Here is a 17,194-nt window from a genome sequence, read left to right as displayed (position 1 = left end):
AGCCAAATGGATGTGTTTAGATTTATAGGAGACTATAGTTTTATTTTATATTCTTTTTTTAAAAATTTTATTTATTTATTTATTTATTTTTGGCTGTGTTGGGTCTTCGTTGCTGTACGTGGGCTTTCTCTAGTTGCGGCGAGCGGGGGCTACTCTTTGTTGCGGTGCACGGGCTTCTCATTGCAGTGGCTTCTCTCCTTGTGGAGCACGGGCTCTAGGCGCGCAGGCTTCAGTAGCTGTGGTGTGCAGGCTCAGTAGTTGTGGCTCACGGGCTCTAGAGCACAGGCTCAGTAGTTGTGGCACACGAGCTTAGTTGCTCCATGGCATGTGGGATCTTCCCGGAACCGGGATCGAACCTGTGTCCCTTGCATTGGCAGGCAGATTCTCAACCACTGCGCCGCCAGGGAAGCCCTATTTTATATTCTTGATAAATGGAAATGGATGTTCAAAATGCTAGGGATATTATTTGTATTATCTTATTACAAATATGATGTTTTAATTCATTGTATGTATAACAGTCTAATTACTTGCTATATTAGTTGACAGGTTTATTAGGGATCACTTCAACTTAGCGGGAAGTTCCTATAATATGTTTCCTGTTTTTGGTGGACTGTGGAAAATTAAGTTTCAGTTTGCATAACACTTGCTTACGGCATTGCTTTCTATTTCCAACAAATATATTCAATTCTTCATTATTGTCATTGAAGAAAAATAAAAACTGCTAACTGCAAAAAGAGTTATTGAGCTTAGTTTCTAAATAGTCTTTCATTTCACCTATAAAATTGATATTTCTGGTGTTTTCTTTGTTATGACTTGCTAATTTAGCTTTATATTGGATTAAATGGCATTAGGATTTTCTAGGGTTGTGTAGTAGTCTAGTTCTGTTAATTTCCCATTAGTTGAGGACTAGCCAATGACTGTTATTGCTCTTTTATTAAAATTTTATCTCCTTTCTCACATCTCAAGTTGTTTAAGTTTATTGAAAGATTTAGATTAGTGATTATAAAGTGTTTTGTGGTATTTAGTGCTTATGTTATTAGTAAATTCTGTCTTGACTCAGAAGTCAAGATTTGGTTATTTTAAAGTACAGACTCTGAGTTAAATAATCAGGAATCCCTCAATGCAGGTTAAAGGAATTGACATGGGATTTGGTAATGTATTTTAAAAGGTCAGTGTTTATCTTTCCTAAATTATGTTGCATTTATTTATTAAAATTTCAGATGAATTTCATTAATATATCTTTATGAGTGATTATAGAGTGTGTATGTGTGTGTATATGTGTATATAATATATTGTAAACTGTATCAAAGCATATAGTATTCCTTTGATACAGTTTAAAGTTATACAGTTAGAGCAACAATGGTTAAATTAAGGAAAAACAGCTCATTTGAGCATTAGAATTGCATGGTAGTTATTCTTAAGTCATTTTGATCTCTTTGTTAAACTAAAAATCTTTTTAAATTTTAGGGGGAAAAAAATAGTGGCTTTGATGTCCTTTACCATAATATGAAATATGGACAGATATCGACAAAAGAACTAGCAGATTTTGTAAGAGAAAGGTATGTATTTTTTAATAAGTCATTTAACAATTCATTATCAAGATAAATTTCAGAATATAAATAATTGAGAAAATTTTAGTTGGATTTAGATAAAAGTAATCAGTTACACTTTTAAAAAGTACACTATAGTTATACTTTAAAGTAGTGGTTCTCTGTCATCTACACACTGAGGGCTAAATAGTGGCTGTCAGTGGCATTGATAAACTCCTGATTTGCAAATCACTGCTTGAAAATATTATCTATATATTTTTCATTGAATAGGCTAGCAAGGTGATACAGTAGAAAAACTGAGGAATTTTGTAGGATAAGATATTACCATTTCTCTAAACAAATATGTCACTAAACAAACATTAAAATAATTTGAAAAGACTGTTTTCTGAACTTGTAGTTTAATTATGTATTATTATAACTTTTATTTTTTTTTATTTTTTTTTTATTTTTTATTTTTTGTGGTATGTGGGCCTCTCACTGTTGTGGCCTTTCCCGTTGCGGAGCACAGGCTCCGGACGCGCAGGCTCAGCGGCCATAGCTCACGGGCCCAGCCGCTCCGCGGCACGTGGGATCCTCCCAGACCGGGGCACGAACCCGCGTCCCCTGCATCGGCAGGCGGACTCTCAACCTCTGCGCCACCAGGGAAGCCCATAACTTTTATTTTTAAAAAGTCCTAAGTATATGTTTTTAAATTGTGCAAATTTAGAAACATAATTTTTTATTACTCTTAGAATATAATAGTCAATTAACAACTATTAAAATCAGTATAATTTTTTTTGAATTTTATTTTTTTTTATACAGCAGGTTCTTATTAGTTATTATTTTATATATATTAGTGTATATATGTCAGTCCTAATCTCCCAATTCATCCCACCACCACCACCCCGCTTTCCCCCCTTGGTGTCCATACGTTTGTTCTCTACATCTGTGTCTCTATTTCTGCCTTGCAAAGCAGTTCATCTGTACAGTTTTTTCTAGATTCCACATATATGCATTAATATATGATAAAATCAGTATAATTTGGTTTGATTAAGGCTATTTTGTGGCTGGACCCACTTGGTAATTTTTATGTGAACACATTTAAAATCTTTACCTTGCTAATATAGGGATACTTTGCCTTTCGATACAATACTTCATTCATTTATTCTTGCAATATATATCCCATGTCTGCTTTGTGCTAGGCACTTGTCTGGATTTTGGGGATAAAGAGGCAGCTTCTGCTTCATGGAGTTTGTCAACTGGTAGGAATTGGGGAACAAACTACTCCATGTTAGACAAATCCTCTCTGACTTCCATCTTTCTACTGGAGTTAAAAGGGGGACCATAAAGCCCTAAGTGCTATGGATAAAGCTGTCCCTCACTGGCTCATTTTTCATTACTGGAAAGAGTAAAAGGAGAGACTCTAGAACTCTGCATCTCCTGGCACAGCACATCCCCTAGCTTCCTTCTCCCCCAATACTTACATCACTACTATAATTATCTACGTTGAGACCAACAGAGCAGTGGTAATTATGCTTTTTCACCCTATTTATGTCAGTTAAGAAGTCCAGGACTCCTGGGTCATCCCTTCTTTGCTCAGAATCTGACCCCTTAATGATTCTGTGGGCAGCGAGACAACACCTCCTTTCACTCCCCCTTCCCTACTTTATTTTTCTTCATAGCACTTAACAACCACCAGATAAAAGTGATATTTTACTTATTTTTTTGTCTGTCTGTTTCTCCCCACTAGACTGTAAACCCCACAAGGTCAGGGATTTTCTTTTTTTTGTCTTTTTTGCTTATTGTTCATTCTCCTGCACTTAGGATAGAGCTCGGCCCTTAGTAGGCCCTCAGTAAAGATTTTTTGATACAATGAATTTCTAACATCACTGTCCTGATCCAAGCTATCATTATTGTTGCCTGGACTGCAGCAGTAGCACCTAACTGGCCTATCTCCATTCATTCTTGTTCTCCTGCAACTTATTCTCTGTACTGTAATTGGAGTGTTTTTTTTTTTTTTCAAACTACAGATCAGTTTGTTACTCCTCCTTGTTTAAACCATTTCAGAGGCTTCCTATTGCTCTTAAGACAGAACTGTGTGGTCTGACCCCAAATTGCCTTTCAAGCTTTAGCTCACACTAGACTCCTCTTTATTCAGACTCCTTTTTCCTCTCCAGAGACATTGGCTATTATATTGACAGGCTTTTTTTCAGTCCAGATTTTGTACATGCTTAGTCCTTGTTTGTACATGCTGACCTTAAGAGGTCAGCAGTGTGCTCACTTCTCCAGGGATGCCTTTCCTAATCTCTCTGACTAGGTCAAAGTCACTTATTGTAATCTCTCTCAACATCATATATCTCTTTGTAGTATTTATAAAATGTTGTAATTACTCATTTTTATTTGTTATTGTTTCTGTTCCTTATAGGGGAACAGTATACAATATTCTGTTGTATCCAGTGCCTAGCACAGAGCCTGGCACAATTGGATACTCATATTTCTTGAAGGAGTGAATGATAAAGAAAGGGAGAAAAGACAGACATAAACATATGCTATGCACTAAGGACTTTGCATACATTATCTCATTAAACTGTCAAAACTCTTAAGTCCTGTTTTATAGATAAGAAAATTGGGACCCAGAAAGGTTAAATAACTTCTTAACTTAGTCATTCAGACTTTCTTTCTCTCATATCCTCATCCTCTCCTCCCCATTTCCATGCTCCCTTCATTTCTCCTCCCTTTCTCCTTTGCTCCTTTCTTTCTTCCCTCCCTACAGCTTTATTGAAGTGTAATTGACACACAATATGCTGCACATATTTAAAGTGTACAATTTCATACATTTTGACATATGCATGCACTCATGACCATCACCACAATCAAGATAGTGAACATATTCATCTCTCCTTTGTAATTCCTTCCTTCTGTCTGCCCCCATCCATAAGCAACTACTTATCTGCTTTTGACACTTAGGTTAGTCTGCATTTTCTAGAATTTTATGTAAATGGAATCATATAGGATATACTTGGTTGTCCAGTGCTTTCACTCAGTATAATTATTTTGAGATTGGTCCATGTTGTTGCATGTATCAGTAATTCATTCTTTTTTGTTATTGAGTAATATTCCATTTATGGATATATTGTAATTTATTTATCTGTTGAAGGAAGTTAGTTGTACCTATATTTTGAACTTTGTAATGAGTGTATCAATTTAATCATAGAGTAGATATTTTTTCTGGCTCCTGTTACTCAGCACTTTTGTGAGATTCGTGTTGAATTTAGTATAATTTATTTACAATGCTATTTAATATTAAATTATGTAAATTTACTAAATGTATTTATCTACTACTGTTGACAGACATTTGGGATGTTACCAGTTTTTTACTGTTACAAGTAATACTACTTTGAATATTCTTGCACACGTGTCTCAGTATACACATATTTAGATTAGTGATTTACCCTGGAGTAGTCTTAGAGCATGTGTATGTTCAACTCTAGTAGTTAATGCCAAAGAATTTTCCATGGTGGTTGTACCAATTTACACCAACAGCAGCCTTGTTGGAGAGCTCCAGTTGCTGCATGTCCTCAGCAACACTTGGTTTTGTCTGTCCTTTAATTTGAGCCATTCTGATAAGTAGTACTCTCTCATTGTGGGTTTTTTTTTTTTTTTTTTTTTGCGGTACGCGGGCCTCTCACTGCTGTGGCCTCCCCCGTTGCGGAGCACAGGCTCCGGACGCGCAGGCTCAGCGGCCATGGCGCACGGGCCCAGCCGCTCCGCGGCATGTGGGATCCTCCCGGACCAGGGCACGAACCCGTGTCCCCTGCATCGGCAGGCGGACTCTCAACCACTGCGCCACCAGGGAAGCCCTCTCATTGTGGTTTTAATTTGTGTTTCCCTGATGAATAATAAGATTGAACATCCTTTCATATGTTTATTGGCCATTTGCATCTTTTCTTTTATGAAGTATCTCTTCATCTTTTGCCTATTTTTCTGGTTTTTTTCTTCCTTTAAAAAAATAAATTGAAGGAATTCTTTATATATTCTAGATAAGAGCAGTTTGTCAGTTATGTGTCACAAATTTATGTAAATGCGTTTGAGTTTTATATGTCGTGCAGCAGCCTGGTGATTCTTGTTTATTCTGGTAATTTTATTTATCTGTACATTCTTTTGGATTTTCTGTGTGTGCAATCATCTTGTGAAAATGACAGTTTTATCTCTCTTTTTAATACCTTTTTATACCTTTTATTTCTTTTTCTTATTGCCCTGGCAAATACCTCCAGTGTAATGCTGAATAGAAATGGTGATGATAGGCATTCTTATCTTGTTCCCAGTCTCACATTTGACTCTTAAATATTTATTCTGGTTTTTCCCCTGCTATTTATCAGATTATGGAAATTCTACATACTATTTTGGTAAGGCTTTTGTTTTCCTTTCTAAAAAAATCATGAATGGATGTTTTCTTTCTTTTTTGTTAGTCTGAATTACGTTGAATTTTGAATGTTAAACTAACTTCCCTTTCCTGGTATAAACCAAACTTTGTGGAGATGTATTATTGATTTTATACATTAGTAGAACAGTTTGCTACTATTTTATTTCTTATGTTTGCCTGAAACAGTGAGATTGGCCTGAAAATTTCCTTTCTCTAAATATCCTTCTTACATTTTACTAATCAAGGTTTGTTGGCTTCATTAAAAGGGGTTGGAGAGTATACCCTATTTTTGTATTCTCTGGAAAAATTTGTGGGAGATTAAAGTTTCTTCCTTATGTGTTTTATAGAATTTGCTGGTAAATCCATCTGGGCTTGAAACTGTCTTTGTAGGAAGGTTTTGTATCACATATTTAATTTTTTAAATAGTTACAGGACTATTCAGATATTGCAGCTCTTCTGAGTTTTCCTATCTCATGTAAATTTTCAAATTTATTGGCAAAAAGTTATTCTTAATATTCTTCAATGAACTTTTTTTGTTTGTTTGTTTGTTTTTTGCGGTACGCGGGCCTCTCACTGTTGTGGCCTCTCCCACTGCAGAGCACAGTCTCCGGACGCGCAGGCTCAGCGGCCATGGCTCACGGGCCTAGCTGCTCTGCAGCATGTGGGATCTTCCCGGACCGGGGCACAAACCTGTGTCCCCTGCATCGGCAGGCGGATTGTCAACCACTGTGCCACCAGGGAAGCCCTTCAATGAACTTTTAAAAATGTCTACAGGATCTGTACTGATATCCCACTTTTTTCCCCTGATGTTGGTTATTTGTGCCTTCTCCCTTTTTTCATGATCAGTCTCATTTGATGTTTGTTGTTTTTAATAGTGTGTACAAAGAACCAATTATGGACTTTGTCTCTTTTTATATATTTATATTCTGTTTCATTAACTTCTTTATTTCCTTCAACTTTATGTTCAGTTTTCTGTTCTTTAAATTTTGGGGGATGGATGCTTAACTTAATGATTTGCAACTTTTTTTCTTTTCTGACATATTCATTTAAGTCTATAAATTTCTCTCAAGCATAGCTCTTGTTCTACTTCACTAGTTTTGAGAAATAGGATTTTCATTATACTTTGTTTAAATTTTTAAAGTTTCATTGTGTTTTCTTTCTTGCCTCTGTGGGTTATTTAGAAGTGCATTTCTGAATTTCCAAATATGTGTTGATTTTTAGAGGTATATTCTTCCTGTTGATTTCAAGCTTAATTGCATTGTGATTAGAGAACATACCTGTATGATTTCAGTGTTTTGAAATTTGTTGACACTTTGTTTATGAACCAGGGTAGAGTCAGCTTACTAACTATCTCTATGTACCTGAAAATATTTTGTAGCTGTTGGGTATTGAGTTCTATATGTATTTATTATGGTAAGTTTGTGAATTCTGTTGTTTAATTCTAATATATCCTCACTGGTTTTTGTTTTTTAATCCTGCTCATTTTATCAGTTCCTGAAAGAGCTGTTCTGAAAATCTTTCATATTGATTGTGAATGTTCATCCATGTAGTTCTGCCAATTTTTGCTTTATATATCTGGGGCCATGTTAGTAGATGGATAGAAATTTAGAACTATGACATCTTCAGGTGATTTGAACTTTTTTTTTTTCATTCATTATGCAGTGTCCTTTTATGTCTCTAGCAGTGTTTTTGCCTTGAAGTCTTCTTTGTTGTTATTAAAGTGTCATCTGTTTGCTTTTGGTTAGTGTTTGCATAGTGTTTGCATTTTTTTCCTTAGCTGTGTTCTTGTGGTGTAGATATGTTTCTCTCTTGTTTTTAAAGCCATTTTCACAATCTTTATTCTTTAATTGGAGCATTTAGTCCTTTACATACAGTATATTTGCAGATATATTTGGCTTCAACTTTGTTGTGTCAGAGGTTGTCAAACTTTTTGTGTAAAGGCTTTGTGTGTGGTCTGGTCTCTGTTGCAACTATTCAGCTCTGTTCTTTTAGTACAAAAGCAGCTGTAACCAACATGTAAATAAATGAGCATGGATGTATTCTAATCTTTATTTATGAAGACAAACAATTGGCTAGATTTGCTGATGGTGCTGCAGTTTGCTAACCCCTTTAGTATTTTTTTTTCTATTTATCCTACTTGTTTTATATTTTGTCCTCCTCTTTCTTGCCTTTTGGCCTTAAAAAGTTTTTTTTTATTCTATTAATTTTTTTCTTCTATCACCTTAGAAGTAATAGCCTCATTCTTTTAGTGGTTATCCTAGAGATTATAACATATTTCCTTGATGTATTAATTTCTAATAATAATTGGTACTTTTATCATCTTCCTGAAAATGCAGGAACCTGAGAACACTACCACCTCCTGACTTACATGCTTTATATGCCATTTGTGTGTGTGTGTGTTTAACTTTTTACTCTGGAAATTAAAAGTTTTCTATTTTTAAAACACTTTTTATTGTGGAAATATACACTTATATGCCATTTTTGTTGTGTGTTTCTTTAGCTTTTTATTTGAAAAATTTCAAACTTAGCCAAAAAAATAGAGAAAGTATTACAAACCACTAAGTAATGAACTATAATATAGTTTCAACAGTTTTTAGTATTTTGACAGTCTTGTTTGAAAGTTCCCTGACATCAAATTATTGCATCCATAGATACTTATGTATGTGTTTCTTTTTTTTTTTTTTTTTTAATGTGCAGCTTGATCCTATGGACAGGTCTGTAGGCCAAATAATTTTTTTTTTTTCTTTTTTGGCTGTGTTGGGTCTTCGTTGCTGCACGCAGGCTTTCTCCAGTTGCGGCAAGTGGGAGCTACTCTTCATTGCAGTGCGTGGGCTTCTCTTGTTGCAGAGCACGGACTCTAGGTGCACGGGCTTCAGTAGTTGCAGTGCGTGGACTCAGTAGTTGTGGCTCGGCTCTAGACCACAGGCTCAGTAGTTGTGGCGCACGGGCTTCGTTGCTCCGCGGCATGTGGGATCCTCCTGGACCAGGGATCGAACCTGTGTACCCTGCATTGGCAGGTGGATTCTTAACCACTGCGCCACCAGGGAAGTCCCTATGTATGTATTTCTAACAGCTAATGACTTAGAAGACAGTAATATTACCCATCTAACAAAATTAATGGTAATTAAAAAATATTTTTAATATCTAGAACCTAGTTGATCTTTTTAAAATTAATTAATTTTTTTTGGCTGTGTTGGATGTTCATTGCTCTGCGTGGGCTCTCTCTAGTTGTGGTGAGCAGGGGCTACTCTTTTTGTTGCAGTGTGCAGGCTTCTCATTGCAGTGGCTTCTCTTGTTGTGGAGCACATGCTCTAGGTACACGGGCTTCAGTGGCACGCAGGCTCAGTGGTTGTGGCTTGTGGGCTCTAGAGCGCAGGCTCAGTAGTTGTGTTGCAAGGGCTTAGTTGCTCCGCAGCATGTTGAATCTTCCCGGAGCATGGATCAAACCCATGTCCCCTGCACTGGCAGGTGGATTCTTAACCACTGTGCCACCAGGCAAGTCCCTATATAGTCATTTTTTAGATTTATTAAAATTACTTACTTTTTCTCTGATATTTTGTCCTGGACCATTTTTCTTCTCTTTAAAAAACATCTTTTAATATTCCTTAATGTGGATTTTCTGGTGATGAATTCTCAATTTTTGTTAGTTTGATCATATCTTTATCTTTATTTTTTATTTTATTTATTTATTTATTTTTTTTGCAGTACGCGGGCCTCTCACTGTTGTGGCCTCTCCCGTTGCGGAGCACAGGCTCCGGACGCGCAGGCCCAGCGGCCATGGCCCACGGGCCCAGCCGCTCCGCGGCACGTGGGATCCTCCCGGACCGGGGCACGAACCCGTGTCCCCTGCATCGGCAGGCGGACTCTCAACCACTGCGCCACCAGGGAAGCCCTATCTTTATTTTTAAAACTTTTTATTATGGACACTTTCAAACATATATAAAACGTACTCAGAAGTTAGGAACTTAATATAATGAACTTCCACGTTGCAATCACTGAGCTTCAACATTGTCAAATCATGGCCAGGCTTGTTTCGTCTATTCCATACCACTACTCTTTTTTTTTTTAATCATTTTTTAAAAAATTTATTTATTTTTGGCTGCATTGGGTCTTCATTGCCACTCACGGGCTTTCTCTAGTTACGGCAAGCGGGGGCTACTCTTCATTGCAGTGCGCAGGCTTCTCATTGCAGTGGCTTCTCTTGTTGCGGAGCATGGGCTCTAGGTGCGCAGGCTTCAGCAGTTGGCGGCGCGTGGGCTCAGTAGTTGTGGCTCGCAGGCTTAGTTTCTCCGTGGCTTGTGGGATCTTCCCGGACCAGGGCTCAAACCCGTGTCCCCTGCATTGGCAGGCGGATTCTTAACCACTGCGCCACCAGGGAAGTCCCATACCACTACTCTTGAATTGTTATAAAGTGGATCTCAGATTCAGAAACATTGCATTTCATCCATTTGCATTTCATCCATTAGCATTTCATTTGTGTCTGTGAAAGATAAGGGCTGTTTAAAAAACATAACTACAGTATGTTACCTTATCTAAAAATGTAGTATTAATTCCTAATATCACCAGATATCCAGTCAGTGCTCTCTTTTTCTCGATTGCCACATACACACAACGATACACATAATTGATTTCCTGTAATCAAGATCCCAGCAAGAGTTATACACTATGTTTGATTGATGTGATTTTTGAGTCTCTTAATCTGTAGTTCTCCTCACTCCTTCCTTACTTTTTTTTTTTGTTTAAGAAACCAAATTATTTGTTCTATAGAGGGTCCCAAATCCTGGAATATGCTAATTGCATATTCATTGTTTTATTTAACATTTTCCTTTACTCCTATATTTCTTATATATTTGAATGTAGCAACTAGATCAAATTCAGTTCAATATTTTGACAAGAATACTTCATCGGCGGTGGTGTGTACTTCCATCAGAGACGTATAATATCTGGTTATATCTCTTTTGTGATGTTAGCCATTGATGCTCATCACTTAGATCTGTTATTTTATTAGGGGTTTACTTTCATTTATATTTTTGCTGGGTATGGAATACTAGTTGGTAGGGTTTTTTTTAAGTCATTTTTTTGGAGCAGTTTTAGGTTTACAACAAAATTGAGAGGAAGGTACAGAGATTTTCCATATGTCCCCTGCCCCCAGACATGCATAGCCTCCCCCATTATCAACATTACTCACCAGAATGGTACCTTTTTTTTTTTAACCAAGGACGAACCTGCATTGATACATCCTAATCACCCAAAATCCATCGTTTACCTTGGGGTTCACTCTTGGTGTTATACATTGTATGGGTTGGTCAAATGTATGATGACATATATCTATCATTATAATATTTTGTAGAGTATTTTCACTGCCCTGGAATCACCTGTGCTCTGTTTTAATGTCTCCATAGTTTTGCCTTTTCCAGAATGTCATATGTAGTTGACTCTTAAATAGCACAGGGGTTAGGGGTGCCAACCCTCTGTGCAGTCAAATATCTGTATATAACTTTACAGTGGGCATTTCATATCTGCAGTTCTGTATCCGTGGATTCAACCAACTGTGGACCATTTAGTACTATAGTATGTATTTGTTGAAAAAAAATCTGTGTATAAGTGGACCCGCACAGTTCAAACCCATGTTATTCAAAGGTCAGCCGTAGTTGGAATCATACAGTGTGTAATAGCATTTTCAGGTTGGCTTCTTTCACTTAGTAATATGCTGAATAATATTCTATTGTCTGGATATGAATTATTTATCCATCATCTATCCATTCATCTACTGAAGGACATCTTGGTTGCTTTTGAGTTTTGGCAGTTATGAATAAAGCTATAAACATACTTGTGCATGTTTTTGTGTGAATGTAAGTTTTCAGCTCCTCTGAGTATATAGGAAAGAACACAATTCCTAGATTGTAGGGTACGAATAAGTTTAGTTTTGTAAGAAACTGCCAAACTGTCTTCCAAAGTGGCTGTATCACTTTGCATTCTCACCAGCAATGAATGAGAATTTCTGTTGCTCCACTCCTTGCTGGTATTTGGTGTTGTCAGTGTTCCAGACTTCGGCCATTCTAATAGGTATGTAGTGGTATCTTGTTTTAATTTACATTTCCCTGATGACATATGATGTGGAGCATCTTTTCATATGCTTATCTGTCATCTGTATATCGATTTTGGCGAGGTGTCAGAGTTTTTGGCCCATTTTAAAATCAGGTTGTTTGTTTTCTTATTGTTGAGTTTTAAGAGTTCTGTGTATATTTGGGATAACATTTCTTTTTCTCTTTTGTCTTTTGCAAGTAATTTCTCCCAGTCTGTGGCTTGTCCTCTTATATCATCTTTCACAGAGCAGAAGTTTTTAATTTTAATGAAGTCCAGCTTATCAATGAGTTCTTTCATAGGTCATGTCTATAGTGTTCTATGTAAAAAGACATCACCATACCCAAGGTCATCTAAGTTTTCTCCTATGTTATTTTCTAGGAGTTTTATAGTTTTGCATTTTACTAGATTAAAAAACAATTCTTTGAAGACCATTGCATTATCTACTGTTGAGACGTTAGCTATCCGGCTAATTATTGTTCCTTTGAAGGTAACGTTTGATGGTGGGAAAGGTTTAGCTGCTTTTAAGATTTTCCTTTTGTCTTTGACTTTCAGCAGTTTTACTATGATGTGACTAGATGTACATACCTTTTTATTTATCCTCTTAGGGTTTGTTGGGCTATTTGAAACTGTCGTTTGATATCTGTGGTCAGTTTTGGAAAATTCTCTGTCATGATCTCTGCAAATATATATTTCTTCTGACCCATTCTTACTTTCTTTACACATATGTTAGACCTTTTTGCTGTCCTTTGTCTTTTATTTCTCTTCTCTGTTTTCCATTCTTTTGTTTCACTGAGCTTTTTTTCTTTTTTTAATTAATTTTTATTGGAATATAGTTGATTTACCATGTTCTGTTAGTTTATGTTTCACTGAGCTTTAATCCAGAGTAGATCTTCTCACCTCTCTCTAGTTTATGTCTCACTACAGTGTATTGAATCTACAGTTAAACTGCATCCATTGAGATACTAATTTTGGTTATTGTATTTTTCAGATATAGAATTTATATCTTTTTCAAATTTGCTGTGCTTTCCCCCACTTTTGAAAAATGATTTCTAGCTCTCTAGTGAAATTCTTGATTTAATTGACTGGCTCCTTGAACATAATGCATAAACTCATAAAGTCTAAGCTTTATAATCTTAGCGTGTGGAACATTGTTAAATTTGCTTCCTCTGGTGGTTCATCTTGTCTTCTTTCCTTATGTACCTGGTGGTTGTATGAATGTATATAAGACAACCATGCAGGATCCAATATCAGTTTGAAAATATAATATTTGCAGTCCCTTTGAGAGCTTGCCTACTTACGGTTCATCCTTAACTCCTTATATCGTTACTCTTTGAGTCTCAGTTTAAAGGGTATGGGATTTTCCATGCTTCCCACCTCTGGCAAGTCTGAAGCTAGTTTTGTCTCCCTTACCTTGTGAGGCTTTGCTCCGCTTCTCAGGATCAGCTGCCACTTGTAGATGCCCCAAGGGAAAAGCTGCCCTACCTCTCTGTCTCTCTTCTCTGGATAGCCTTCTCTTGGGTCTTGGCCTGCTGATTCTTAACTGCCTCTTTAGTTCTCTGATGCCTTTTAGGCACACCCACCACCTCTCCAGCTTTTTCTCGTTTTCTCATTGGAAGGTTTTTGGATCAATTTACTAGTACTGGAAATGAACCATTTTTTCTTTGCTGTTAAAGTTATTCATTGAGATACTATTTCTGTATTAACTTTCTAAAAAGTATCAAAGTACTACCCTTGTAATATAGTATATTAAAAAGACACACGAAAGTTTAAAGGAGCAGAAAAAAATCACAGTGCCCTCAGTGAGAGGCAGTTACTGTTAATAGTTGCTTTTTGTTAAAGCGCTAGCTTTTGTGGGGCTGGGGAAGAGTCTGGAGATAAGCTTAGTTTGGATATTCTGAGCTTGAGATGATTAAGATGTCTAGCTAGAGTTATGCTTGAGGCATTTAGTTATTAAACAGACGATTTGCTTCAAGAGCAGGGTGGAGATCTGGATTTGTTGATCTCAGAATGTTAGTTGAAGCTATCCAAGTAACTGGAAGGCAGTGGTGGTTGTAGACTGTTTCTTTGTTAAAGGTAGCACAGATTGAGAAGGGACAGGGTAATTATGGGAGAGGTAAGATAGAACTTAATTTTTGTAGTGTTGTGAAGGCCAAGACAACGTCATATTTTTCATTTGTAAGTTATGTGCCTCTAGGAAAATTTTTTCTATTCTATATTTAATGGTTTAATTTTTTTAGCCTAAAATTCTGTATGCTGAATAGCAGTTATATAAAGCACAGTATCCTAGTGTGAAATACTTGTTAGTGTTTTAGATCTAATCGCAGACTAGATTAAGTACTGAAGTTCAGGATCTCAGACTTGCTAATAATTCATACTTAGTTTTTTTTTATATACTTAGTTTTGTGCAAATGACTGTCCTCAATCTCTTGTTCCATTAAATGTGCATAATAATGAATTCACAATGTTAAAGAACAATAAAACTATATTAACTACACCAAGGAAATATTAAACACAAATGACTTTCATACTGAATCAGTTTGTATATAGAGAGAATGCAAGAAACAGTACTTTTGTACATCCTGTTCCGATAACCATTGATACTAAAGGTAAGAAGAGGAGTGACTTCACTAAAGGTTTTTTGGTGGTATATCAATACATTATTTTAGTTCTATACCAGACTAGTTCTTTAAGTAGATGTGCACAAAGGACATTTAAAGATAAGCCAGAAATTCATGACCACATACCTACTTATTTTTAACATATATTTTGAGTTATCTTTTTGTTTCTACAGTTGTGACTTATTTTAATAATTTTGCTATGTGTTTGGTCATTAAACAAGAGCTATTATAATATGGAAATTTGATTTAACAGAGCTACAATAGAAGAGGCGTACTCCAGGTCAATGACAAAACTAGCAAAATCTGCAAGCAATTATTCACAACTTGGGTGAGTTAATTTCTTTGAAGAACTCTTTCAATGTTGATTTAGGCAAGTTTATGAGAATAGTAGGTTCCCGTTAAGGATAAAATCGTTCATAAATATAATAATATATAATGTGTTTATTCAAAATGTGTCTGTATGTGAATATATTCTCGACTTCATAGAAAGTATAATTGAATTTGCTGAATCAGTTAACACAAAGAAAATGAAACTTACTTTTTTCCCTTTATTAAACTACACAATACAACTTCATTCTTCCTTCTTTTTTCCATATCTCTCCTCACTTTTCTGGCAGCCTCCTGTTTCTAACTCCTCCATGTAGATGCGCCTCTTCGAAAACATAATTTCTTCTTTATTGACCACAGTAGAAGGGCCAGAAAGTAACTGGAATAACAGAAGCTAGCTTTAACCAATTGACCATGGGTTGTTTTTTTTTAACAAATAATTTATTTTTCTTTCATATATTCATTCTTTTAGGTTTCCAGTATGATATTGTAGAAATATTTATTATTTTTAAAAACTTTTTATTGGAATAGAGTTGATTTACAATGTTATATTAGTTTCAAGTGTACAGCAAAGTGAGTCAGTTATACATATACAAATATCCACTCTTTTTTTAGATTCTTTTCCCAAGTATGCCATTACAGAGTATTGAGTAGAGTTCCCTGTGCTATACAATAGGTTGTTATTAGTTATCTATTTTAGATATACTAGTATGTATACGTCGATCCCAGTCTCCCAGTTCTTCCCCTCTCACCCCATCCCCTGGTAACCATAAGTTTGTTTTCTACATCTGTGACTCTACTTCTGTTTTTTTGTTTTTTTTAAGATTCTTTTCCCATGTAGGCCGTTACAAAGTAGTGAGTAGAGTTCCCTGTGCTATTCAGCAGGCTATTGTTAGTTATCTGTTTTATATATAGTCGAGTGTATATGTCAGTCCCAGTCTCCCAATTTATCCCTCCCCCCCATCCCTTGGGAACCGTAAGTTTGTTTTCTACATCTGTGACCCCATTTCTGTTTTGTAAATAAGTTCATTTGTACCCCCCCTTTTTTTTTAGATTTCACATATAAGCAATATCATATGATATTTGTCTTTCTGTGTCTGACTTACTTCACTCAGTATGAGGCCATAGTTTTAATATAGGAAATTCTTATTTTTAGTTACCAGGTGGGAGGTAGAAAAAAACATGTGTTTTCTAATAGTTACTGAAAACACTTCTGTCTTTGGAATATGTGCCTTTCATGAATAATAGGTGATATTTTATTTTTTGTGTTAGTGTTGTTACTTAAGATGATAAAGATTTTAAATATTAATGTTTTTGTTTACTGATGCATATTTAGGCAAGAATTAAATTTTATCTTTCTGTATTTAGTTGCGTTTAAACATATTTTGGATTGGTCAATTTCCTTTCTTAGTGCTCATTGTACATTAACTTGTATTATCTGACCAGAAAAAAGTTGTGTATGTCAAACTTTAAAAAATGGAATGATTCTTGAAATCCCTTAAAGAAACCTGTATTTAAAGAAATCTTATGTTGAACCTCCTTTCAGTGTAAATAATCCTTGGGTAAAGTAAAGGGACACCCTCATCTTACCTGTTTTGTAAAGTCTAGACTATCATGTATCAGGTTTACCTGAAGTGATGTACATGTATTTTGGTGCTGTAGTGAGTGGATACTTTTCAGGTGTCCTTTTTTCTCTCAAAATTTTCCATCTAACTGCTTGCCACATTTAGTGCTGATTAGATTTAAAAGTGTGAGGTGAAGATCTAATCAGAACAGTCCTATTTAAGTATTTTAATTATTCTCTTTGAACTTTTTGTTATTGCTTAAAATGATTGTTGTCAGTTAGCTTTCCTACTGGGTAGGAAATGCAGTAATTGGCACAGAGTACATATTAGGATAAGTAATTTCTTTCCCTACCCTCTTGCATTAGTGATCATTGTTGCTATTTGTTTTTGTTTTATCATAGAGCAAAGCAAGTGCTGTTGAAAATCTCTGAGGAAGTACCTGAGGAAAGCATAGGATAAAATTTTTCTTATATCATTCCCTACTGACCAAATTAGTTTAAACTAACCTTTGACATCCTAAGTATTATTCAAAATATTATAATGTAGTAACTCTTGGAAGTACTTGAACCTGTTGAAAATATTAAATTCTCCATGTTGAGAAGAAGTGGTAGGAAAGTATGTCATACGTCCTATGCCAAGTGTAGT

General features: G+C 35.8%; 1 protein-coding gene across 1 annotated transcript in view; it reads left to right on the top strand.

Annotated features, from left to right (window-relative positions):
* Positions 1-17,194, top strand: part of FCHO2 (FCH and mu domain containing endocytic adaptor 2) — a gene marked incomplete at its 5' end in the record, with an annotated part of 111,858 nt that overhangs the window by 14,364 nt on the left and 80,300 nt on the right. Inside the window, 2 exons of the mRNA XM_079703345.1 lie at positions 1,468-1,559; positions 14,911-14,985. Coding sequence (XP_079559471.1) covers positions 1,468-1,559; positions 14,911-14,985 — 167 coding nt within the window. The remainder of the gene's footprint in view (positions 1-1,467; positions 1,560-14,910; positions 14,986-17,194) is intronic.

The sequence above is a fragment of the Hyperoodon ampullatus genome, assembly GCF_949752795.1.
Source record: "Hyperoodon ampullatus genome assembly, chromosome: 4".
In the NCBI taxonomy this organism is placed as follows: Eukaryota; Metazoa; Chordata; class Mammalia; order Artiodactyla; family Ziphiidae; genus Hyperoodon; species Hyperoodon ampullatus.
Note: the sequence above shows the minus strand (reverse complement) of the source record. Positions and strands in the feature narration are given on the sequence as shown.